The 25,688-nt window shown below is 43.5% G+C and overlaps 1 protein-coding gene across 2 annotated transcripts in view; it reads left to right on the forward strand.

Annotated features, from left to right (window-relative positions):
• The window catches only part of LOC111143154 (FGGY carbohydrate kinase domain containing), a 401,671-nt gene extending 376,516 nt beyond the window's left edge, over nt 1-25,155 (forward strand). The window contains exons 15-16 of one of the 2 annotated variants that reach the window (XM_022496662.1): nt 19,738-19,799; nt 24,915-25,155. In XM_022496662.1, the coding sequence (XP_022352370.1) occupies nt 19,738-19,799; nt 24,915-24,996 (144 nt within the window). In that variant the 3' untranslated portion in view covers nt 24,997-25,155. The remainder of the gene's footprint in view (nt 1-19,737; nt 19,800-24,914) is intronic. The other variant, XM_022496661.1, reaches the window with a different exon arrangement.
• Nucleotides 25,156-25,688: the final 533 nt, after the last annotated feature.

Raw genomic sequence — 25,688 nt, forward strand, 5'->3', positions numbered from 1 at the left:
AGCTAAGCCAGAACACACAGGATGCGGGTGTTACACATGCGTATATATCATACATAACGTGAGGCGGTGGAGGACGAGGAATGCCAAGACCGCCCCCCACCCTTGCCTCTCCATACCGTGAAACAGCCCCTGGAGCAGGAGAGAACCCTCATCTCTGACAAAAAAGAGAGCACTCTGACAGAAAAAGGATTTAGAGACAGCGCCCTTCCCACACCGCTCTTCCTCATGCTTCTGAGCAGAGAGGGCCACAGAAGAGGCTGTGGACAAGATAATTTCTCATTCTCTTCGTGCCTCTGACCTGATTATTTCTCAGTTACCTCAGATTAACTTGGTGTTTTCAAATAAACTAGCAAAGCTTTCCTGCCTAAACTATCAAACACAACCTCACCTGTCAGGCCATATCCAAAAACATTCATTCAAATAATTTTTGTTCTTTTGGGTTTCACTCTCCTGGGTACAGAGACGAGTCAGGAAGGACTAAGGGCAGAAGGAGAGGGAGGGGAACAGAAAAAGAGAGGGTGAAAAAGAGAGAGAAAACCTCTCAGAACAATGTGAGGACATTCACAAAAAGAGGTCCAGTCCCCCTTGCCACCGGCCCGTGCATATCCCTGGTCCCCTGGAGAATCTCTCTTCCACTGACCAGCCCTCTCGAGTAAGGCTTAGGCCACCTTCTTTCCTTAGCCATCATCTGGTCTCTAGTGACTCCAACCCAGTCCCCTCTTTTTCCCCAGCCCTCTTCAGCTCATGAGAAAGATCTGCTGCCTACGAGTCAGAAGTCCCAAGTTCTAGGTCAAGGTTTGGCATCTGCTGATTTTGTGATCTTTCCTGGGCGTTGTCCATTTCCTGCTCTGAGGCATTGCCAACACTGTGGTATTTCACACTGAATCCACTGTGCACAGAGGTAACCAACATTTGTGAGCACTTGCCTTATGCAAAACACCGTTAGGATTAATGATCACTTCTCCATTCACCAGCCCTGCAAGGCAAGGAGTAGTCCCACTTTAGAGAGGGAGTTACCACTTAGGAAAATAAAAGAAACCTATTCAGGGCCACAGGTTGGGAAGAGAAGAGGTAGGTTTCCAACCCAGGTCTGTGTCTTTCCAGAGCTCGTGAGCCATCACCCTAAGTTGAGGCCCAAGTGTATTGTAGAAAAAGAAATCAAGATGTCTTTTTCCAAAACAAGAAGTAGAGCTTGTCATTTTCCATTCCTGCATTACGCAGAAGATGGAATGCCTTTCTTGGCTTTTTTTTCTCCATGCACACCTCTGCTCAGGAGCTGGGGAGAGAGAAAGCACACATTGGCATTTGAGGTGCAGCTCTAGAAGAGCCGGAAGCCCAGGACAAGAGGAAGAGGAGGAAAGGGGAGAGGGAAAGCTGTGTCCTCATGGGGCCTGCAGGGATGGAAGCACACCCAGCCCAAGCCCTTTGACACGCAGTGAGCAGACCAAGGGCCAGAGAGTCACAGAGCTTGTCTGAGTTCACACCATTCACAGATGGAGAGAAGGGTCTTGAACCCTGGTCTCCCAGCTCCACAGAATCACCCAAACCTAATGAGCCTCCTCCTCAGTTCAAAAAGAAGAACCTCCCGAACATTAATTTTGTACCTGTCTGAAAGCCTCACCGAGCTATGCTAAAGGTAACAGACGCTGCAAAAATGTTCTCACGGCAACTCCCAGCTGAACACACAGAGACACAGGTCCCGGGGAACAGCGCGAGGATTGTCTAAAGGGATCTTTGCTGGTGAGATTACAAAAATCATAATATACGAATAAATGAACATATGGAAGAAATCAGCAAAGCCCTCTCCTTCTTCCCATATGTAAACTCGGCCTTCGCCTAAAGTCATTAAGCAAACACAGATGCGGCCAACCCAGGCACCAGATGGCAAACGAGAGTTGAAATAAGTGGGAAAGAAAGCTTTCAGTGTTTATTCAAAGAAGGGGGAAAAGCCACAATCCAAAATGCCGCAGTTTCCACAAAATGGTCACCTGGGGTCACCGAGGCCCAAAGGTGACCAAAACAAAACACAACACACACACACCCCGGAGTGATCATGACTGGGAAGCTGTAGGACAACCACGGCTAACTTCAGTGAATGGAATACAGTGTCAGAAAAATATGACAATGCTGGGAAGTGAAAGAAAGAAAGAAGGAGCAGAGGAGAACAGGGAGATGGAAGGAATCGGCTTTGGCGGAGCATTGACGAGTACCAGGAGCTTTGCATCCTTGGGCCCACCGAACCCTCACAGCTCCCTGTCAGGTATCAGTCATGTTTTATGAATGAGGAAGTTTCATAAATGGGCGAAGAGGGAGGAGGCCCTCGGAATTCCAGCCTAGCTGTTTCCAGGGCTTCCTGGGCACTGCTTCTGGCTCCACAGCTGAGGTTTCTAATCTCTTATCCTGCTGTCAGACCGTGTAATATTGGACACAGAAAACATGGTCCTTGAAAAAATCCGTTCAGCCCATCACGGAGCATTCCCCATGTGCCAGCCGCAGGGAACGTGCATGGCTTCTGTGTGGCACACACGGGGGAGGTCATATGGCACTTTGTCCCCATCTGCCCACATCGTGGGGCATGAAGAAGCCCTCGTAAGTGCTCTGTCAGGCACTGCTATAAGGGGCGACCAGGGCAGACATGGAGCAAGGAACTGAGCATGCCTGAGAACTTGACTCCCCTTTTATTTCAGAAAAGACCAGAGTGGGCACCTGAGTGGCTCAGTTAGTTGAGCCTCTGCCTTCGGCTCAGATCCTGATCCCAGGGTCCTGGGATCCAATCCTGATTTGGGCTCCCTGCTTAGCAGGGAGCCTGCTTCTTCCTCTCCCTGAACTGCTCCCCTTGCTTGTGCTCTTTCTCTCTCTGTGTGTCTCAAATAAAATCTTGGAGGAAAGAAAAAAAGGTAAAGACACCCTTTACCTTCCTCACCTTAGCCCACTTTAACTCTTAGTTTGTACATTTGGGATGAGCTTCTGTAATGAAAATACCCAAGGGCATCCTTACTTTTAAATGTAGATGAGTTTAAATGTTGGAGGTAGAGAATTCTAATAAGGCTTTAGTTTCAACTAAAAGCTTAAATGAACATGTAAATATGCCCTGCCCCCCAGAAATAGTTTACTTAAATGATTTGTGTATATAAGTGAGCAGTTTATTTGCTTGTGGATGCAACAGTAGGTTAAAATTCTTTCGAGCTGGGCAGACATGTCTCCTGACTCCACCACTAAAGCTTTGTCTGGAGAAGCCACATTACTGCTTTGCTCAGTTTCCTGGCCTGTCAGAGTTAACATGCATTTTGAAGGGATGCTTTTCTTTTCCTCCTGCCCCTCTTCTCTCTTTCCACATGGCCAGTGTCTACATGACCATTTTATTTGTTTACCCCATCATTTTTGTCTAACCAAACCCCAACCCAGGATGAAGCCAGCCTCTTGCCTGCCTTCTGCCTTCCTAAAGGCACTTGAGCACTGTGAGGAAGTACTATACAACCATAAGGCAGGCTTGTGTCATTGTCCCCAGCCAGCCTCCCTTACCCGGGTGTGGAGTTGGGTGTGGCCCCTGGGAGGCACCAGCGGGAGCCTAGAGGAGAGATGAAAGCTATGGCTTCCCTCCTTACTCCATTCCCACAGGTTAGCAGATCCATCCACCATGGACCACGGTTCCTGCAGGTGGCCCTTTCGCTCTGGCTTTCTCTCTGGGTGTTGGGAGTCTCTCCCTCTCCTTGCTCCTTTAGGCTAGGAGGCAGTCATGGCTCCCCACTGTTGCTAGTCATGGGTTGCTGGTTTCTTTTCCCAAACCTTCTTTTAAACAAGCCCATGATTAAGTTTTGCCTCAGTTGCCCAGTTTGAGTGTCCCTCTGTTGCCTGACAGGAAGCTAACATATCAGCTCAATTACCTGTTTTCTGTAATAACCCCATCAAACTTCCCCCAATTCCCAGCCTCATCTTTCCTCTCATGTTCAGAACCAGGACCTACTTATTCTCAGTTACCATCTACCTTGAAGAGAAAATAGAAGCCATTAGAAAGATAACTGCCATCCAGCTGTGTGTCCAGTCATATGTACCATTGCTGATTCACACCTGGCATGAGAGCTGACTGCATATGTCTCCTCCCGGCTCTGTGTTCACTGACATCACATCAGTAGCTTGAAGGTGGCCACAGTGGAAGGATTTACACTAGAGAAATTGGCAGATGCTACAAAGTAGGGCTTTTTTTTTTTTTTTTTTTTTTTGGTAGAGCCAGTTGTTAACCTTTATCAGCACATCACTGCCTATATCCAGATGCAAACTTTTTCTCCTTCACATTTATTGTGTTGAAAGAGATTATAATGGAACAGCCTGTTATTGGAGGCTCCTCCATCCCCCACTACCTCTGGCAGCCCACTCAATCCATTATCCATTCTTACTCCTGTTTGCTAGCTCCTTCTCAGCAGCATGGAAATGTGCTCTAGACTTGTCCTGTCCAATATAGCAGCCATTAGTCGAATGTGGTGCCTGAGCACTCAAAATGTGGCTAGTGCAACTTGAAATGTGCAAAATATACACCAGATTTCAAAGAGTCACTGTGAATAAAAGAACATCAAATGTCTACTAATTGTGTTGATTACTTGTGAAATGATAATATTTGGGGTATAATAAGTTAAATAAAAGCTAATAAAATACTCATTTCACTTTTTTAAGTGACTCCTAGAAACTTTAAAATTACATAACTCACATTATTTCTGTTGGACAGTGCTACCACACACGCTCTCATCTTAAACATAAAATCCTTTCTTCTACCTGTCAGCCCCCTCCAATTCTTATCTTCTCACAATCAAAAATGTTTTAAAAGATGGCTGTCCTCACTGTCCTGATTTCCTCACTACCGCTCTCTGTGGTAACCTTAAGCAAGGATTTGCAGGACTTTACTTCCACAGTTGTACTAGCCTAGGTCACTGATGCTAACCTAGACCATTGCTCAGCACGAAGGACTTTTCAGTCCTTACTCGGCTTTACCTTTGGCAGCATTTTGCAACATGGAACAGTCCCCACAATCACACGTTTTTCCACTGACAACGTACATATGTGATTTTCCTCCCACTGCTCTGAACACTGCTTTCCAAATTCATTTGCCTCTGTCCTCCACTCAGCACTATATGTTGATCTTCTAGAGGGTTCTGTCCATCTTATCCACTTCTGAGGACTCATTTGCTGTCTACAGCCCATAGCTCAGCAGCTATCCATATAACCTGTTCACTTAGAGGGCTCACAGGTACCTGGATTCAGATGTGTTCAAATCTGAATTCATCAACCCCACCTTCGCTTGGAGGACTGGCACCATCTCATTCATGGCACAGTCTGTGAATGGGGCCACATCTACTCACTCTCCCCTGCCAGAACCTCAAGGACATTATGAACCCATCGTCTCCTTCCTTTCTACTTCAGTCTCTCACAGTCACTTTGTAACTACACCTCATGTCTCTTGAATCCTTGCCCTTGGCTTTAATTCCACACTCACCACCCTCTTCTGGGTCACCGTCATCTCTCACCTGGACTGCTCCAAGGGCCCCTTGAATAGTGTGCTTGCTTTCATTTTCACCATTCTCTAATCCATTGTCTGTGCATTAGCCAAAGTGACCTTCTACAATTAGAATAGGATTGCTCTTGCTTAAAACCCTCCAGTGGCTTCCATTTCACTTTGGCATAATGATTTGTAAGACCATCAAATTCTGACTGTTGTCACTCTTTCTGTTCATTCTGTCTACTCTTGGATTTCTTTCAGTCCTTTAAATGTGCTATAATATTTCAATTTCAAATATGCATTCTGTGCAGCCTAGATGTCTCTTCATCAGCCACCTTTTTGGGGCCAACTCCCTTTGTACCTGTAGGTCATTCCCTCAAAGTAGTTTTATCTCCCTCTGATCTTCTCCTATAGCATCAGTTTTCCTCTTGTAGACTCTAAGCTCCACGAGGTCTAAAGATCAGAGCTGTCTGGCTCACTGATGTATCTGCAGCGCCTAGCACAATGCCTGGGGCACACAGCAGGCATTCAGTAACCATTTGTTAAACCATGAAAGTAACATCTGGCTCAAACTTGCCATTTTGGAGAAGATGAAACTGGGATCCAACAAAAGGAAACAACTTGTTCAGAATTATAGAGCCTAGACTAAGGTTAATGCAAGACCAGAGCCTCCTTATTTCCAGATCAGTTCTTTTTCCAGTACATCATGTGCCTGTCTATAATTTAGTCACTAGAGAGAAGTGGACTGAATGCCCTATGTCTGTGAAAGCCACAGGAAGCTCATAGTCGTAACTACAGGTGACATAGTTGTTTTCTTCGTTTGTTATAGGTAAACGGCCTAGAAGTCCAATCCAAAAATAGATGCCATGTTTCTAAACCCAGAAGCTACTAAACTTTTAATCTCCACAGCCTCCATTGTGCTCATTGTTCATCTTCTTTCCCCTCATGAACCAGAGGAATCAGCTGGTATTCAGTGTTGGATAGTTTCTCCGTTCCACGCTCTTTATCACTCCCCAGCCCAGGCAGCATGTCACATGGAACAGAAGATTAGGAAATACTGTACTGTCTTTAAATAGTAGCACTCAAGAAAACATTACAGGGTCCTGTGTAGTGCTGGAGTGGAGATGGGTGTAGTAATTATAACAATACAAATAATCCCAATTTTTAAGCTAGTACTTTGTGCCAAGTATTAATTTAAATGCTTTGCATGCATTTTCTTTTTTATCTTAATAACTCTGTGAGTAGTTCCATTATTTCTGTTTTGAAGATGAGTAAACTGAGGCACAAAGTAGTTAGTAAATTGGCCAGGCCATTCAGTTAGAAGAGCCAGGGTTCCCATCTAATTGGTCCAGAGCCTAGAACTGTAACTGTGACATCTGACAATGAAGACTTATGTTGAAATGACAGTTAGGAAACACCAAAAAGCTCAACTGAGGGAGATCCCAAAGTTGCTTTATACAGATTCCCCACTCCTGATTACTCGTTATTTCATTAGTCCATCTGCTCATTCGTTTTTTTCATTCTCTTAACACACATTTATTGAAGAGTCACATTATATCAATTACTGGGAATACTGATAAAAATTGCTGGCCTCTATCTTCTTAGATCTCATAGTCTAGTTGGGAGACATATAAGTAAATAGACATTTATCCTACTGTGTGTTCAGTGCTCAGATAGAGGGAAACCATGGGGCTCTGGGAACAAAGAAAGCTTATAAACCAAATTCAAAGGACACCATGATAGTTTATTCAGGACTTGCATTCCACTCCTTTCCCTCTCTCTGTCTGACTTCTGCTTTCTCCTGGCTTCTCAGTTTCCCTCCAGCACTTCTCTTGCTTTAGTCCTTTGGTACCTTCCTTGGCCTTCCCAACGCCTAGCTTTTGATTCAAGCTCCCTCCTTGTCTTCTCCCTCCTGAAGTTGGTTGGACATGAATTCTGGCTTTGCCAGAAAGACTCTTATACTGAAGACAGTCAGAGGCCAGCCCCCAAAGCTAACCAGGGTGTCCAGGACCAACTTTTAATGACTTTGGCCTCAAAGAGTTGGATATCCAATACAGGGAGCTTTAAAGAATATCATGGGATGGATGGGTGTATAGATATCCTATATTTTCAATAATTTGCTTACCACCTAACCTAAACAGAGAAATTGATCCTAGTAGTTACCCAACATTTCTTGCAGCTCAGTCATTGTGCACTATCTTAATACTGTCACGTTTTTGTTTTTTGCTACTAGTTATGGATCCTGATCTGTTGGCCAGAGAATCTTCTCTGTATGGAGTTAACTTGAGACAGGCGGTATAAATTTCTAAGGTGCTCAAATGCTGAGAATTTTCAGGATGTTGTACTTTCTCGAGTAGCAATCTCCCATTGGTCTGCTCTGCCCTAAACGAAGTTTCTGTCTTATACTCATAAATGAGGCATATCCTGGCCATATAATTTCTGTGAATTAGAAGTACCAATTGAATTTTGCAACTAAGAGAGTATTTGTGATGATTCTTACTTGTCAATGTGTTTGATATAATAAATGGTGGATTCTACCCTTGCTAACCAGAGAAATTAGAGCCAGAAGGGATCTGCAGAGTGAAAGAAAAGGAAGGGATTGAGAATCTGGATATTACCATGAGGTGAAGAAGGACTTTCGGTAGGAATGATGGGACAAATGAGATAATTGGACTGATGGGTAGTTGAAGCCAGAAAGTGGCTATTAGAGCATTGGAATATACATAAATGTACTAGTAAGTGGATGATAAGTTTTAGAGTATGGCTATGGGGATGAATGCTGGAGTAAAGTGGAGATGAATGGTCGTAGAGTTGGAAGCATTTTGAAACCGTAAGACTCAAGCATTGGTTGGGTCTTGTAATTGGATGCTCAAATCTTCCAAGATAATGATAGGGAATGATAGGGAAGCCCAGGTGATGGTAGGTGTCAGCTTCTTCTAATATAGGGATCCAAGCAAGAGGCCCGAGGGTGATAGCCGTGAGCTGCACAGGAGACAGGTATGATTGTATGCCTGTCATCAGGTGATACAAACCTCCAAGGGACAAAGCTTTTTGCTTGCTGATGGAGGAATAATTGTCTGGAAATGATTCTGCAGAGCCATGAGAATATTGATACCCAGCACCTTCTCCAGCCCACCCACATCACCAGCCTGAAACATATACCCAAGTATATTCTTGTCAACTCTTGCCTTTTAATAGTTTCTGGGAAAATAGGGTTTGTTTCAGTTGATGGGTAGATAGTAGTAGTAATAATAACTTTAGATTTACGCATTTAATTTGTACAAAACAAACTTGTAAGTATTAAAACTCCCATTTTCAAATTGAAGAATTTGAGACTCAGAGTGCTCAATGGTAGAGCTAGGATTTGAGTTACGGTCTCAGTATCACTGAAGCCCTTGTTCTACAGTGAATGGGTAAGGGTATAAGTTCCAAAGCTGTGTGTTTCCCCCATATTTCAAGTGGGGATACAAAGTAGGAAAGTGTTTAATACCGTTCTGGGCTGTAGGAAGTAACAATACATGTTAGCCCCTACTACTAATCGTTGTTGTTGTTGTCGATGGTTATTATTATGGCTGTTTCAGTTCCAGCCCACTGCCAAAATCTCAGCCAGAAATCTCAGCAGGACCCTTTTCCCCCAGTCGATAACAGATTACTGGATGGGTAATGGCTTACAGTTTTGAGTCTGTAATCTGTCTGGTACTTATATTAAGAAGCTTGATATTTTGGCTTTTAGAAAATCCGTAGCAGGCGAGTGAAACTCAGGTAAATAGGATGAGTAGTTGCTCACCCATTCATATTCGGACCCAAGGGCTTCGCAACCGAGCCATGTGTTAGGACCCCAGCACTTACCCTGGCCTCCAGATACTACAGCAATGGTGGGTAGCCTTCCCTATGGTAGAAACACTCCCAGGGTCATGTGACTGAAATTGGAGTGAGACCGCGCCTTGCTGGAGAAACACAGTGGGCGTGTTGCCTCTCAGAGTGGACCTAGTAAAACCCTACTAAAATGTACCGCCGGGAGTTAACCATTTCCCTTGTCAACTGAGAGTGAATCAAAAGAAGACACCTTAGGAGAAGGAAAGGAAAAGTGAGTTGGGGGAAATTGGAGGGGGAGATGACGCATAAGACATTGTGGACTCTGAGAAACAAACTGAGGGTTTTGGAGGGGAGGGACGTGGGGGTTGGGTGAGCCTGGTGGTGAGTGTTAAGAGGGCACGTATTGCATGGAGCACTGGGTGTGGTGCATAAACAATGAATTTTGGAACACTGAAAAAATTAAAATAATTTTTTAAAAAGCTATGTGCATGGAACCAACAGATTGCAGACCTGGGAAGACTTTAGAAATAGTTTAATCCAACTCCCTCATTTTACTGATAAGGAAAGGGAGTCCCAGGGAAGAGAAGGGGCTCACTCAGGGTCATACAGCTGGCAGTCATTTTGTTTCAAAAAATTAATACGAGGGGCGCCTGGGTGGCTCAGTGGGTTAAAGCCTCTGCCTTCGGCTCAGGTCATGATCCCAGGATCCTGGGATCAAGCCCCGCATCAGGCTCTCTGCTCAGCAGGGAGCCTGCTTCCCTTCCTCTCTCTGCCTGCCTCTCTGCCTACCTGTGATCTCTGTCTGTCAAATAAATAAATAAAATCTTTAAAAAAAAAATTAATACGAACAATCTTTCTATACATCAATAAACCCACCTTCCTGCCTTTGTAAACACAGTATAATGGCTGATGGCTGTAATTGAATTTGTCTTTGACAGTGGAGAAAACAAGCTTTTAGGGTTTTGTGGGGCCCTACAGTCATCAAGAGAAGATAAGTTGTCAGGAACTAACCTGAAGCTCTGCCTATGGACTGACTGTGAGCTCTTTAAGGAATAGGCCCGGTATTATTCATGAGTTAAGGCAAGTTGTGAATCCTACCTAAGCTACTTATTAGCTTAGGCAAGTCACTTAACCTCTTTGAGCCTCTGTTGTAAATTTAAATCCCAAGACCTTTGTCACAGAATGTTTTGAGCATCAGGTGAGGCGAGACATACACAGTGCCTTTGCTAAAGTAAGAATTCAGTGAGTGTGTATGCTCAGCTAACATTTAACTAATATTAACCCTGCTAAAAGCTAGGGATACATCAAAGAATAAGAAAGCCAAGGACCCTGCTTTGATGGAGCTTAGTTTCAGAAAGGAGGAGCAGAGGTGAGGGCCACAAAGGGAGAGGTAGACAGTAAATGAGGGTGCAGATAAATTAACAATATAATTTCAGGTGATGCTAAGTGCTATGAAGGGTTTTAAAGACATGAAAATGAGACGATCTGGTAGAAGATGTTTGGGAGAAGTTTCAGCCAAATGGCAAAGTCTGGCCGCTTTAAGATTACATTTGAAGAGGACCTAAATCATGAAAGAGGCAGGCAGTCGAACATCCAGGAGATAGGGCATTCCTGGGAGAGCAAGAGCAGGCAGGGGCAAGATTGACATGTTCAGTCAATAGCAAGATACTGGTTATTTCCAGTATGAGCAGGACAGTGAGCAAGGGCATGAGAATAAGGTTGTAGATGACAGCAAAGCACCATCTCGAGGTTCTAGGCCATTTTGCAAAATCTGAACGTCATTCAAAAAGCAGCAGGGGTCCATTGTGCGTTTAATAGTGAGAGTAACTGTAATAGAACAAAAACTAAAAAATTTATCCTTGTCCATGGTTCCTGGCACACAGCTCCTGAGACCCTTTGAATCTCTGGCGTAAAAAGTGTCTTTTGTATACTGATGAGATGACTGGTGTCTGGGAATCATGGACAGCTTCCACAAGGGTTGATTCGATCAGTGGCCAGTGATTTTTATCAATCAAGCTATGTAATGAAACCTCCATAAAAACCCCAGAACAACAGAGTTTGGAGAGCTTTGGGTGGTGCCCCCCAGAAGGCGTGGGAGTTCCACACCCTCCTGCCCACCAAACCTTCCCTATGAATCTCTTCTATTTGGCTGTTCCAGAATCACAGTCTTTATAATAAACCCATAAGAGTAGGTGAACTGGTTTCCTGTGAGCTGTTCTAGCAAATTATCCAATCCTACATAGGACAACTGGTCACGGGAACCCCCAGTTGATAGTCAGAAGTACAGAGGGACTTGTGACTGGCATCTAGGGTAGGAGGTAGTCATGGGGGACTGAACCCTTAAGTCTATAGAGTCTAATGCCAACTCTGGGTGGTGTCAGAATTGGATTGAATTGTAGGACACCCCATTGGTGTCTCAAGAGGTGGGAAATTGATTGGCGTGATGAAAAAGCCCCCAAATTTGGTGTCAGATGTACTGTGTGTAAAAAAACAGCGCAGAGAGACAGAATCTAACTTAGGTCATTCACGGATCCATTCAAAATGTTATGGATCCCCTCTTCGGGCCAGGCACAGTTCTTAATGCAGTGGATGAATCCAGTAACAACCCCTGGCCACATGCTAGTAGGCTAATAAATATGTAAAAATGCATCGAGCATTTACTATGTACTGGTACTAAGTGCTTTACCTGAAAAACTCGTGTGAATCTCACAGCAGCCCAGGGAGAGGCATACTATTAACTGTCCCCATTTTTAGAAGGGGAAACAGAGGCTAATACAGAAGCTAAATCATTTGTCTGCGATTATACAGCCAGTACGTGGTCAAGCCCAACTTCAAACCCTGGCAGTTTGCTGTAGTCAGTCTTTCGTCTTAATCACGGCACTACATTTGCTTTTTCTGCAAATCAATCTGACTGGGCTTGGGGGTCTTAGGGGACCAAAGTGGAAATCAGGAGACTAGTTAGCCTAGGTTAGTCAGAGAGTGGGATACGGGAATTTTCAGCAGTGATGCAAGGAGGTGTTATTCTTCCCACTTTATAAATGGGAAAACTGAAGCTTAGTTCACACATCTGGTAAGTTAGCAGAGCCCAGATACAACGCCAAACCTATCTCAAAAACCCCGTATCTTTTCTGCTAGCATCTCCATCTCCTGAAGCATTGTAGGGCCTCGGCGTACCCCCCCCCCCTTTATGATCAGGAGGCTAATATGAGGTGTATTTGCTGTCAAGATTGGAAAGCTGGGTGTTTAGATTTTGTTTTTGTTTGGAAGGTATTATATAATTAAAAATTACAAAAAATATGAATATTCCAACACATTCACTTATACACATATAGAGGGTTGTTTTTTCTTCTTTTACAATTTTTGCATTAAGATAGAGTATACATAAAGTGAAATACACAGATCTGAAGCACACGTTGTGATGAATTTTGGTAAATGTTTATACCTGTGTAATCTCCACCCTAAACAAGACCTATGTGTGCACACATGTGAGTAGATAGGTAGGTGGGTATACAGATATATGGATAGAACTTAAAATTACAAATAAAGGGCAAGTCTCCACATAATGATTAATGATGAAGACTTCTCCCACTCTTTCCTTCCTCTCATCCCTTCTTCTAAATTGACATTGTTGTCATCAATGCCTGGAGGTTCACAGAATACCAGGTGCAGGTCAAAAGATGACTGTATCCAAAAGCAAAGCAAAACAAAATAAATAAGAGAACAACTAGCCATTTCTTCATGTTTGTTGGAGGAACAAAATCACATTGCTCTACTTTCTGTTTTTTTATGGAGGGGTCATGTGCCTCAGCCCACACTTTACCATGTGAACTTGTTTTCCAGTAAAATGACTCAGAGTTCGTCAAGAAGGCAGATTCATGTATTCAGAACTATGTGTCAGCATCTCTGGAAAAAGGTGCAGTGGACTGTGGACTGGCTTTTGTGCACACACACACACACACACACACACACACACACACTTTGCACCCAGGAAGTTCTCACAAGTAATATGCAGCAGAAGTGGGATTTGAACTCAAGCTTAGGGGACTCACTCAAGGGCCAAGCTTTCTGTATTACAGGGAGGACAGGAGCATTGAGTCTGGGTGTGGGACTAAGCAATGGCCTGGACTCAGAATTGGACTGGAATTCTGGTTCACTGAATATTGGCTTTATGGCTTTGGACAAATGGCTTTATGGATTTTTGCACTGCGTTCCCTTCCTTGATTCATAAAGTGGGGATAGATGATGATATCGACATCATAAAGTCATGTTGGGGTTTTAAAAGGTCACATACATAAAGCCATTAGCACTATGCACAGCATAAGAGTAGAAAGTACTTGGGAAATGTTGGTTTGAGCCAGTAACATAGCAATGGCCATGGGAGTTGGCTGCTAAGTCAATGGACAGCACACTTTTTGAATCAGTCAAAAAACGTCCAAGCTTGCATCTTCAATACATGGAAACTTGTTGATGGAGAAGCATAGTTGTGTTCTACTGTAATGGTAGATTCTGTGCACTGTAAGGCAGATGAAGTACAGCTGTAATAAAATATTTCCGATTCTTGCCTATTATTATACTTTCATACTAACACTATGCAGTATATCAAGGTCTATTATATATCTATGGCCAGATGAGTTTCTAATGATTTTTTAAAGTTTTTTGATGTCTTCCAAATGATTGTGTATGTGCCTGTGTACTTATATCTCAGCTGGTATTCTAGATCATTTTGATTTCTTCCTAGTTCTTGTCTTATCTGACCAGGTCTTCATTACTGTTGTATTGTAATATGAAGAGCTAGTACCAAGTAAAAGTGTCACTGTTTTCTTATTTCCTTGGATCTGAATCATCACTGTTACCTTTAATCCACTGACTGAATCTTTTTCATCTGCTTGTCCATTTTGTGAAGGTTAATGTAAATGAAACTAGATAATACCTGTAAATCCAGTAGCCTGGAACGTGTAAGTGACAACATGGACATGTCTGTGGATGCTGGGAACCCGGGCAGTTGCCGTGCTCTCTTCCCCTGCGTGGTGTAGAGATCCCATGCTTCTTTTAAGAAGCCTCATGCATCTTGCGTGACTCGTGTCTACCCAGTGTGCGGACCAACTGACCAGTCTGGTGATGATCTGCATACTCAATGCTGGTAAAGCTTAACTAATTTCTTGAGACTAGAAATCATATAAATGACACTCTTAGTATTTTCTCCTGGAATCCTAATGGGTCCTCCTATGCACTCCCTGGAGTACATACACTGTTTCAGAAACACTGGCTTACATGATCTTACATTGCCCCCGTGATGAAAGTCCTCACCCTTTCATTCAGTGACTCGGCAAACATTAACCAGGCACCTGTGAGTACTAGGACCATGCTAGGCTAGACACCGGCAGTAACACAGTTTTTGCCTTTGGGGAACGCACAGTATAGCTCCCACTAGGCTAGGTCCCGATCATTCTTCCCCGTAGACTGTGACTGTGGACACTGCCAAGCTTGCTGTGGCCTTTGGTGCTTAGGTCTAGGCTACCTGATGGCCTTCCCAAATTCTTGAGGCTGTTGTTTCGCTTCCCCTGGCTAGGGCAGAAGGTACCAGATCCTCCATTCCTCACATTACCAATATTAGTGTGTCTGCCACTCAAGGGATCCCCATCCTCTCTGTGGGTGTTGAAGAGCCCCTTTCTTCCCTTAACCTAATTTTCCTGGGTAACTCACCCAGTGTAGCCTTCAAGCCCTTTGCTAGCTCCCAGGCCAGGCCTTAACACATGAGAACTGGGTGTCTCCCAGGCCCACGCAGGCCTGGGGATTGCTGGTGCTGCAGCCTGCAGAGTGGTAGCGCGGCCTTGACACAGCAGGGCAGGGTCAAACCCCATGAATGCGATCTTTCATGACCATGGTACAGGGCCCCTATTTTTTCCTACAGAAACCCTTCACTTGCTTTCAGAAGTGACGATCAAATGTGAACTTTCATGGTTTATTTATAGCGCTGCCTTATAGAGAGAAAGAAAAGAAGTGATTAAAATGCAATTTTACAAAATATTTTGTTTGTAAAAAGCTTTCATTGTGTGGGCAAAAAGGAAAGAGAAAAGTCACTGTATTCATTGTGCTGTCTAGACTCTCACACAAAGAGGGTAGCGTGCTGCAAATTAAGATTGTCCAGCCCCTGCCTGCTGACAAAAAGTATGAATTTTGAGGCCAACTTCAAACAAACCCTTCTGAACAGAAATATATTGTGGGGGGTGACTATATTTAGCACGTGTCAGCATTCCCATAATAAATTCATATTGTTATGCTGTGGTAATTTCCAGATTTATTGCAGCCGGCGGGTTCCTGAGGTTTTGGCTTTATGTTAGTGATTTGGAGAAATTTAAAAAGCCAGCAATGCTGTGTCTAGTGACAACAGTGAGTCTCTGGGCACCCTCCATATCGGGTCCAGGACCCGTAATGAGCTCTGCCTCCCAGGATACGGGAGGATCACGAGTCGTTTTGAGTGACTATAGAAGCATAATATATATATGTATATTTTAGAATGCAGTATTTTTTATTATCCTTAAATTATCAAATCCACATATGCCACTGCAGAATATTTAGAAAAGACAAAAAAAGAGAAAAAAAAGTTGCCACCCATGCTCTTGAACCTGTTAACGTTCCAATGTATTTTCATCCAGTATTTATTGTGCACATATAACTTGTGTTTAGGACAAACACGGTTCTTGAGATAGAAGTGAGAAACGACTGTGTTTATGACTCCCACCGTCCCCTCACAGTTGTGCAGTAGAACAAGTTTTTCTCTGCCCTGGTTAAAAATTCTCGTAGTTGCATTGCTTTGTTAGATCAAGTACAAAGTCAGTCTTAGGTAGCACAAGTTTTAGGGCCTCTTTAAGTTGTAAGACATGGCCCAAATTCAGAAACGTGATGATCAAGGCATATATTATAGTCATCACATGAGTTTTCATCTAAAGATGAGGCCTCTCCCCACTCCGCAGCTGGGGTCTGCTGCCCATGAGAGGTCAAAGCTGGGATTAGTCTTCTCTCCTCCCCACTCAGTGGCTCTCTAGCAGATTCGTTTTTTTTCTTATTCCTTGAGGTACTTGGAGGGCGTATGGGAAGAGAGGTCAGGGGTGTAAAAAGTTCTTATCTGATCCGTTCTCTTTGCCTACTCTGTGTTTGTAGCTGGGCTCCATCAAAGATTTTTCTGGAAATCCTCTACTTTTAGAAGTCTCCCACATACAGTATCTTGTCCTTGTTAATGCTACTCTAGTAGACTATTTATTCTTCTCTTCCTTCCTAAGACACTGAGTAGGTCAACTCAAGCTTCTTCATACAGACTCCCTCTGCCTCATGCGGTAGCCATATTAGACAGTGTCTGAGACAGTCCATGATAGTTCTCCCACATGTGGGGCACCTAGGGTCCATGGGGACCAGCCATGCCTTTTGGAGTCTGACAGACTCTGGCAGTGCTGGCTGACTCCAGTGCTGGCTCCGTCACTTCCACACCGAAGCTGCCAGCGAGCCCTTCTCCACACGGGAATCCCACTCAGTCCGCAGTGTCCCACAACCTCAGGGATACAAGCAGATTCGTTCCCTGTTGTCCTCAGTGAAGCCATGCTCTCTTGACTTGTGAAGGGGGAGGCTCCTCTCAGCCCTCCCCTGGAAGTAAGCCTGATGCACAATAAGCCAACAATTAACTCAAAAAAAAAGAAAGAAAGAAAGAAAGAAAGACAAAAAAATCTCTTTTTCTGTCCTTCCATGTGGATAAAAGGTTTAAGAGTTGATTAATGGGTCCTCAACCACCCTTTTTACAAATTCTTCAGGGTGGTCTGTTTTCCAGCTCACTTTGGTATCTTATATCTGTCAACTTTAGATTTTAGGCAAAACTTCCATTTTAGCATTCTGTCATGTGTATGACCCTGAAGTTCATTCATCCCGTAGTCATTCCCTGAGTGCACACCGATATACCAGATGCTGAGTTTGGCAGTGGAAATAATTATAACAGTTCCCGTCTTAAGGAGCTCGCAGTCTAGTTGGGGAGGCTGGTGTGCTAACAAAAAATTGTGGTGCCATGTCATAAACGCTAGGATAGATGGCATAGCACGAGTTGCTGTGGGAGCAAATAATTCAGTCTTGGTGGGAGGCAGGCAGCAGGGATGAGTCAGAAAAAGCCTCCTCAGTGGAGTCAATACCTGAGCTAAGTTTAATGTTTAAATCTGTGCTTTTTTTTTTTTTTTTTTTAGGGAACAAAAGAACCTCTTTTTAAACCTTTGAAATCTCTAGTGCCATTGTTTGTTTCTCAGTAATTTATTTTAAAAACAGGAAAGGTAATGTGAAGAAAGGAAGAAAGCCTTACCATCTGCCATGTGTCCACACATCTGTTTCAGCGGGAAGGGAAGGGGCTTGTGTGGAACACCTTCTATGAGACAAGTTTCCTGGGTCCCACCCTTGAAGGCAGTCCTGGAATGTCGTCTCAAGGCTGAGGCGTAAGCTCAACCCAGAGGAGTATTTCCCAAGGCCATTTTCAGGATTCCAAGGAGCGAGAAGAGGCAGAACCATTCTGGAAACCCTGCGGAGTGCTACTCAGAAAGAAAAAGCAAGGATAGGACAAGAGAATGAGGGGCAGAGTTAGCGCTGGGCATTGCTGAGCCCATCTCCACAAGATGGAGTGAGGCTCACTTTAAGGGAATCAAAACTTAAGTCTGTGAAGGAAAATACAGGGTGAGCAGAGCTCTTCAAATATCCTTGTGAGCTGGAACGGCAGCAACCTCAAGATGTGTTTGGCTGTTCATCCCTCCACAAAATGGCCCCAGATTGTCCTTTTTCAGTTCTTTTAACCTTGGTTTCCTTTCCAGTAATTTTTCATAATTTAGAAAATCTCCTCCTTTCTTAAAACTGCCATTTCTTTCTGTTGTCACTGTGCTTGCTAACGTCAGCATCTCTGATTTCCTAGTCAGCACTTTTAAATCTGTTGAGGGCTGGGAAACCAGAGAACTCATTCAGAATGTTCATGCCATCCTTGGGGAAGAGTTGGTAGAGCATTCTCGCCAGAGTGGAAGTATGTATAAGTGATTAGCAGATGAGAGACGATACCAAGTTTCCTAACCCTTGAATAACTAATGAAGAGAAATTTATCTATTTCTAGCAAAGCAAAGTTTATCACCCTCTATTTTGATCACAGTAAATGTCTCTTCCACTCTGTGTTGAGCCCTGTGATGAAAGGACCCATGCCGTCTTCATCTCTGTTTTCTGTTGAATGCTGCTCTTGACACATACAAGGGGCTCGGTTTATTTTATGGATATTCTAGATGTTGAGTAAGCAATAAGTAGACAAAGTGCCTGGCCCCAAGTAGCTTCCATTCTGGGGAGGGCAGGGAATGAGAGGGAAGATAACAAACACATAAACCAGTAAATATAGGGCATACCAGAAGGGAATCAGTCGTAAATAATATACGGAATGTGTACATTTATGTAAATATAAATAAATTTATATAAATAATGTATAAATTACTCCTTCCCTAGCTACTGTGTAAGTTTCCCCAGGACAAAGAGTATGTCTTATGCAAATCTAACATAATGTCTGGTACATAGTGAGTAATTAATAAATATGGGGAATGAGAGGTCGTACATATGTGAACCCAGGATAACTATACCCTTAACAATTAGCGCTCCATAACAATTCCTAAGGCAGGCCTACTGTGGTTCCCCACTGCCTGCCCTCTCCCTAGGCAAGTCTGTCGGACTCCAAAGTTTGAGGCCACTCCATTTCCCCTAACTTTTCCTTTGCTTTACTGGCTTGGGAGACTGCCCAAGGAAACCTAACCCTCTCCTTCTGATAATGGAGCCCACACAAGCTGTGGCTGATCTCAGTGCCACACACACCAGCCATGTCCACCCAGATGCTGCCATTTGCTGTCTGCTCCATAGCCACATTGTAAAGACAAGTAAATCAGACTCAGCCCAGAGGCCTCACATCTGTGCTCACAGTTTTAGGAAAAAGAACTTAAGTGTTGAGCAGAAGAGGTCTTAAGGATGTTATCCTAGAGAGCAGGTGCAAAGTGGGTTCCATTCAGTTGTAGTGACCTTGAGTTTAAGTAAACAATGCACTTAGTGGCTGATTATGTTGCCTTCTGAAGCCCTCATGTCCAGGTAATGAGAAGACTAAGTAAGTTCCTCTCCCCACTCCCTGCAGGTGGTCACAAAAGTGCCTTGCCGTTGGGGTTGGATAGGCCCCGGAGCCCTCAAGACTGAATCATTTATTAAGCGCAGGCTGTGTGGTCATAGGTGTAACTTTTAATGTTTATTGGGTTTTGTTCTTACTATCCAAGAGAGTAAGTTGAAAAAAAAATGGACTCACTAAATATCTTAAGGGAGAGGGAATTCTAACTAGAATGTTCTTGCTTTGATCTTAACTTTCCAATTCAGCTCTTTGTGTTCCGTTTTCCATTCGACAGGAGGCAATGGCAAGAATGAGCAAAGTTGGGAAGGTCGTGTTTCCCAGACTTGAGGATAAAAGGTAAGCTTATATTTTTATATGCACCGTGCTGAGGAATGAGGACAAAGACATGTAACTGGAGAGCTAGAATAAACGTTGGGGGCCAGGAATCCAGTTCTTTCATTTAATAGCCGATACAACCAAGTCCCAGAGAGGTGATGTCACTTTGTTACCTAATGTCACAGAGCTAGTTAGGGCCAGACCTGGGGATCAAATACAGACTTCTGAACTCCCAGGCTAGGGTTCTTTCCCCTAGAGGTCATTAGCAGTACATCTGAGCTTCTGTTCTGAAATGGGGATCTCTTATATCTTCCACCAAAGGACACAATAGTTCTGTCTGTTCTTCTGCCCTTTGCATTACTTGGCACTGAGGACTACAACATGACCTTGATCAGTATTTCAACCCCAATTCACAAAATACTAAATTTTTGAACTCCTGCTATATTCACAGCATTATGCTAATATGCCTATAAGCAGGACCTACAGAAGACTGAGACATAATCTTATGTGTACACATAGATCATTTCAGAAGGAAAGGATAAGTTCTACAATAGAAGTATTACCAGGTAACAAAGTAGCCCAGGGAGGAAAGGAATGTGACCATGTACGGGTGAGAGAAAACTTTTGAGAGGAGATGAAGTCTACACTGACGTTAATGCTTAAAAGAAATGGGGAGGACGTCCTTACTGGAAGGAATAACATATGATAAGTTATAAAGGTGAGAACAGCACGCCATGTTCAGATAACTATAAACAGTTCAGAATTCTGAAATACAAAGTATGAGATGGGGTAGGCAGGAGGTGAAACACGGGGGAGGGGATATGGGAGGGGGTCATCTCATAAGGAACTCTGAGGCCTTGCTGAAGACCTCAGACCTCACCTTATGGGCAGATTGGGGATACTGAGCTTTACGTAGTGATAGACCTGGTCAGATACAGATTTTAGAACGATCCCTCTGAGAGGATGGATTAGAAGGCCCACAGGGGAAAGGAGAGGCCACATGGAAGGCTTTTGCAATAATCTAGTGACAGATGAAAAAGACCTATGTTAAGCTATCAGGAGTGAGTTTAAAAAATGGAAGGGTAGGGGTGCCTGTCTGGCTCAGTCTAAAGAACATGTGACTTCATCTCGGGGTCATGAGTTTGAGCCCCACACTGGGCATAGAGATCACTTAAAAAATAAAATCCTTAAAAAAAAATTTTTTTTACATAAAAATGGAGAACAGTTGTGCTAGTGACTTTACAGTTGTATTTGAAGTTAAGCATAAAAACAAATTCCACCTTCTGTAACAGCAAAGGTGTTGATCCCACCAAAGCATGATTGGTATTTAACAGAGTTGGAAATGTCCATGGAAAAAACAATCCAATTTCTTTTCCTTTTCTGAAAGAAGGTCTCCAAGTGGAGTTGGATTGTTAACCTTCTGAATGTAAAACCCTCTAGATATGAGGGTCAGAGAGGCAGGCTATTACCTGGGGGGAACTCAAGTCAGGAACATGGAGAGGTCTGAGCTCCCAATGGCCTTGGGAACCTAGCCTAGCAGCTTCCTTCTTTTGCAGAAATAGATTATTCTTCTCCATCTCTTTGCTGACCCTCCCAAGACATTTGAGGGAAGTCTATTTATAAGTTCCTTCAGTAAATCCACATGTTCTCTTGAAAAGAATCTTTAGCTTCTCAGTCCACTGGGAGCCCGCCTCTGTGGAGGCAGCACACGTGGTACTCTGGCACCATCTACAGGCGGCCCCGAGGTTTGCAAGTAGAATGATGGCATTTCCTTCAGAATGGCTCTCTTCAGCATCTCGTTACCTCAAATCACATTACTGTCTGTATGAGACACTGGCTTAGGTCTGTGCCACACAGAATCCACTGACTGAGTGTGAGGAGAATTTGGAAGCAAGGGGATTCAGTGGATGTTAAAATTCAGGATCGTAGAGAGCATAATCTGGTGACCATGGTTCAATGTGCTTTTTTTTTTTTTTTAAAGATTTTATTTATTTATTTGACAGACAGAGATCACAAGTAGGAGAGATGCAGTCAGAGAGAGAGAGGAGGAAACAGGCTCCCTGCCGAAGCAGAGAGCCCGATGCGGGACTCGATCCCAAGAGCCCGGGATCATGACCTGAGCTGAAGGCAGAGGCTTTAACCCACTGAGCCACCCAGGCGCCCCAGGTTCAGTGTGCTTTTTAGGAAGATCCCATATCTCAGCCTTATGTCTGGCCGAATTTATCTGTGCACTCAGAGTAGTCACTTGAAAGTGCCCTGGGAAAAAAATGTGCTTTAAAAAGCACTATCAACAGATAGTGCCGTCTACAGAATTAGAGAAAATATTTGTTTATCATATATCTGACAAAGGCTTAATACGTAGGATATACAGAGTACTCTTAAGACTCAATAACAACAGAAACAACCCAAATCAAAAGTAGCCAAAGGTCTTGAATAGATATTTTTTCTAAAGATTATGTACAAATGGCCAATAAGCACATGAAAAGATGCTCAACAACACTAATCATTAGGGAAATGCAAGTCAAAAAGTCATAATGAAATACCACCTCACACCCACGAGGATGATTACAATCAAAAAACAGAAAATAACAAGGGTCAACAAGGATGTGGAGAGATTGGATCCTTTATCCGCTGTTGGTAGGAATGTAAAATGATACAACCACTGTGGTGACTGTGGTGGTTCCTCAGAAGTTAAAAATAGAATTAGCATATGATCCAGAAATTTCACTTCTGGGTATGTACCCAAAAGAACCGAAATCAGGATCTCAAAGAGGTATTTATACACACGTGATCATTTTTCACAGTAGCTAAAACATGGAGGCAACCCAGTGGTCACTGGTGGGTGAATGGATAAAGAAGAAATGGTGATCCATCCAATGGAACATCGTTCTGCCTTAAAAAGGAAGGACATTCTGACACATGCCACAACTTAGACGAATTGGGGTCATGATGCAGAGAGAAAAGAGCCAGTCACAAAAGGACAAACGTTGTATGATTCCACTCCTATGAGGTACCTAGAGTCAAATTCATAGAGAAAGTAGAGCCGTGGTTGCCAGGGGCTGCAAGAAGGGGGAGAATGAGGAGTTATTGTTTACAGGGTGAAGAGTTTTAGTTTTGCAAGTGAACAGAGTCCCACCGCCGATGGAGGATGGTGATGGTCGCACAGCAGCGTGGGTGTACTTAATGTCACTGCACGGTACCCTTAAAAATGGCTGGATTTCATGCTCTGTGTATTTTATGATAAAAAAAATTTTTGAAAAAAAGAAAAAAGTGGGTGGGGGGGTGAAGGGAATGTGCCTTGGATCTCAGCTTTCCATGTGTAAACAAGGAAAAATTCAGTCTACCCATCTTCTGGTGTTCCAAGATTATGGAAGAAAATGAAAATAGCATCAGTCCCTATTTGTGAGCATGTGACAGCTTGCAGAGCATTTCGTGGCTAAAATTCAGCCCCTCTGTGCTGTAGGTAGGGTTATCTTCCCTCTTAGAGCAGGGAAACTGAGACTCACAGCATTTAAAGCAGTTGCCAAAAGTCACCCTGACTTCTCAGCCTGGAAAGCCAATGCTTCTTCCACTGTACAAAGAGTAAGACCAGTGAGCAAAGATTGCTGCAAAATTGTCATGATGAAAATGGGAAATCTTCAAGTCTGTGAGAAGGTTATTAACCCAAGCTCCCTTCAAGCAGTTTGAGATTCCAGAATCAGGAAATCCATCTCGTATAATGTAAGAAGTACTTAATGTTAAACCGTCATAGAGTATCATTAGAAGGATAAAATTTCTGTCCCTCAAATCATTCTAGGATTAATAAATTTCAAGGCTTATAGAGCAGCTTTTAGTAGAAACTATTTACTGCAAGATTGATGATATTGTTGGAATATTAATTTTTTTTAAAAATGTAGTAACGAGTACTCATAACACTCACTAAGATCCAGGCACTGTTCAAAGTACTTTTCTTGCATTATCTCATTTAATTCACATAACCGCTCTGCTGAGATAGGTCCTATAATTATTCTCATCCACATGTATATAAGGAAATTTAGACACCGATGGATTGAGTAATGTACCCAGTGTCACACAGCTAGTATTGGCCAAGCTGAGATTCAAATCCAGGCTTCAGAGTTCACCTCTTGACTCTGTATTTGGCCCCATTACAGCTCGTAAGAATGGTTCAGGTAGATCTCATATTAATCTACTTAGCTCTGCATGTTATAAGAAGTCCCCGTGTATACCCAGGGTTGCTTTTGCAGTCTCTTTCTTCTGATTCACAAGCTTGCATCAAAACGCCTTCCTGAGGACTTCTTTCCAGAATCTGCTGAGACATGCTAAACTGGCATCATCAATCCCTCACCCTACATCAGCTCCCCCAACCTAAAAGGAGTAAGGACAAAGGTGCAAGTGTTCACTTATAACTTATTCTAGCTGCTATTATCCCTTTCAGAATCAGGCTGCTCTGCCCTCTGTCTCAGGGCCAATACCTCATTCAAACAGGTTCAGGGATGACAGGTCTACCGGGACCCAGACAGAGAGTAGAGGGAGGGCAGGGTCCACTCTGGGGTGCCTGGACCACGGGGCACATCTAGAGGGAAAACATCAGGGACATTTTCACGGGGTTTTACTCCCAGATAAAGGTGTCTGCAAAGGAAACATCGGTGTGGATTACAAAGGAAACAGGTGTAGAATTCACAAAGGGTGATGAAAATGTTCATTCTTATCCCTGGTCAGCCTGTGGTTTCTAAACCAGTCATCAAACCTGGGCTACTCATATATGAAATATTTATTGAAGCTGGCAGTGAGAAAGGGCCTGTGTTGAGTCTGGGCCCTTTTAGTATGGCACGGCGGAGGCTATGAAGTCAGACAGACCTCAGTTTGCTTCCAGCCTGGCCGGTGTTGAGCTAGACTTTCAGTATGCCTGTCTGAGCAAATGTCTTTATTTCTACAATGAGGATAATAACAGCCCGTGTAGGTTGCAGATAACAGCTGTGAGTCATGGTGAGCCATGGCTCGGGATGCTCTAAGCATTCAGAAAACAGGAGATGCCTGCACAACCGAAGAGCTACATCCCTGTTCTTCTGAATATAAGGGGTAGTTGCATTACGGTTTGGTCTGAGACCATCCAGCATACTCCTTTTTCTCCCACAGATACTACAACAAGAAATACCAAGTCTTCCTGAAGCTGGTTGAGCACCAGAAGGAATACGCAGCAATCATGAAAGGAGACTGAAGAGACCTTGCAGGTGTCTGTGCCAGAAGGTTCTTCGACACCGCTTCGGGGACCTCTGTCTTCCCATCTTATATTCGAGATCCTTTAGGTATCACTTTATCATTTCTGTATCGTCTTTTAATAAAGACAACCGAGACGTGTACAACCAGAACTAGAGTCTTCCATTTCAAAGCACCACCATTATATAGCTGGCAGTTTCTGCAGAAACGACCAGAAAGACACAAGTTTCACACAGGGTCCCAGGGTCTCCTGTGCCACTAGACCTTGGGGCTCAGTCAGTCCAGGTAAAGATCGTACTTGGTGGCTGAGTGTCAGCCGTTGAATGAAAGACTTACATGGCTGTAGGTAGGCCATCTAATGCTTATTTTATAGGTGGCCAAAAGCTTATTCTCAGCCTCTTATTTTGGAAATAATTTCAGACTTACAAGAAGGTGGCAAGAGTAGGGATGATACAAGAAACACCCATGCAACTACCTTTAACATTTCACCCCATTTGCTTTATCATGTGTACATTTTCTCTACACATGTGTATGCACACATGTCTGTATATATGAATTTTGGAGTCGTTTGAGAGTGAATTTCCACAGACTTAACTTCTATAGAGCACTTTGATTCAATTTTCTGTTTGTATTCCAGTTTCGTCCGTAACTCCAAGTCCTTTAGGGCAGTTTTTCCCCGTCCTGTACAGGATC

Source organism: Enhydra lutris, unplaced genomic scaffold, assembly GCF_002288905.1.
Source record: "Enhydra lutris kenyoni isolate GAN:26980312 unplaced genomic scaffold, ASM228890v2 scaffoldscaffold9, whole genome shotgun sequence".
Lineage (NCBI taxonomy): Eukaryota > Metazoa > Chordata > Mammalia > Carnivora > Mustelidae > Enhydra > Enhydra lutris.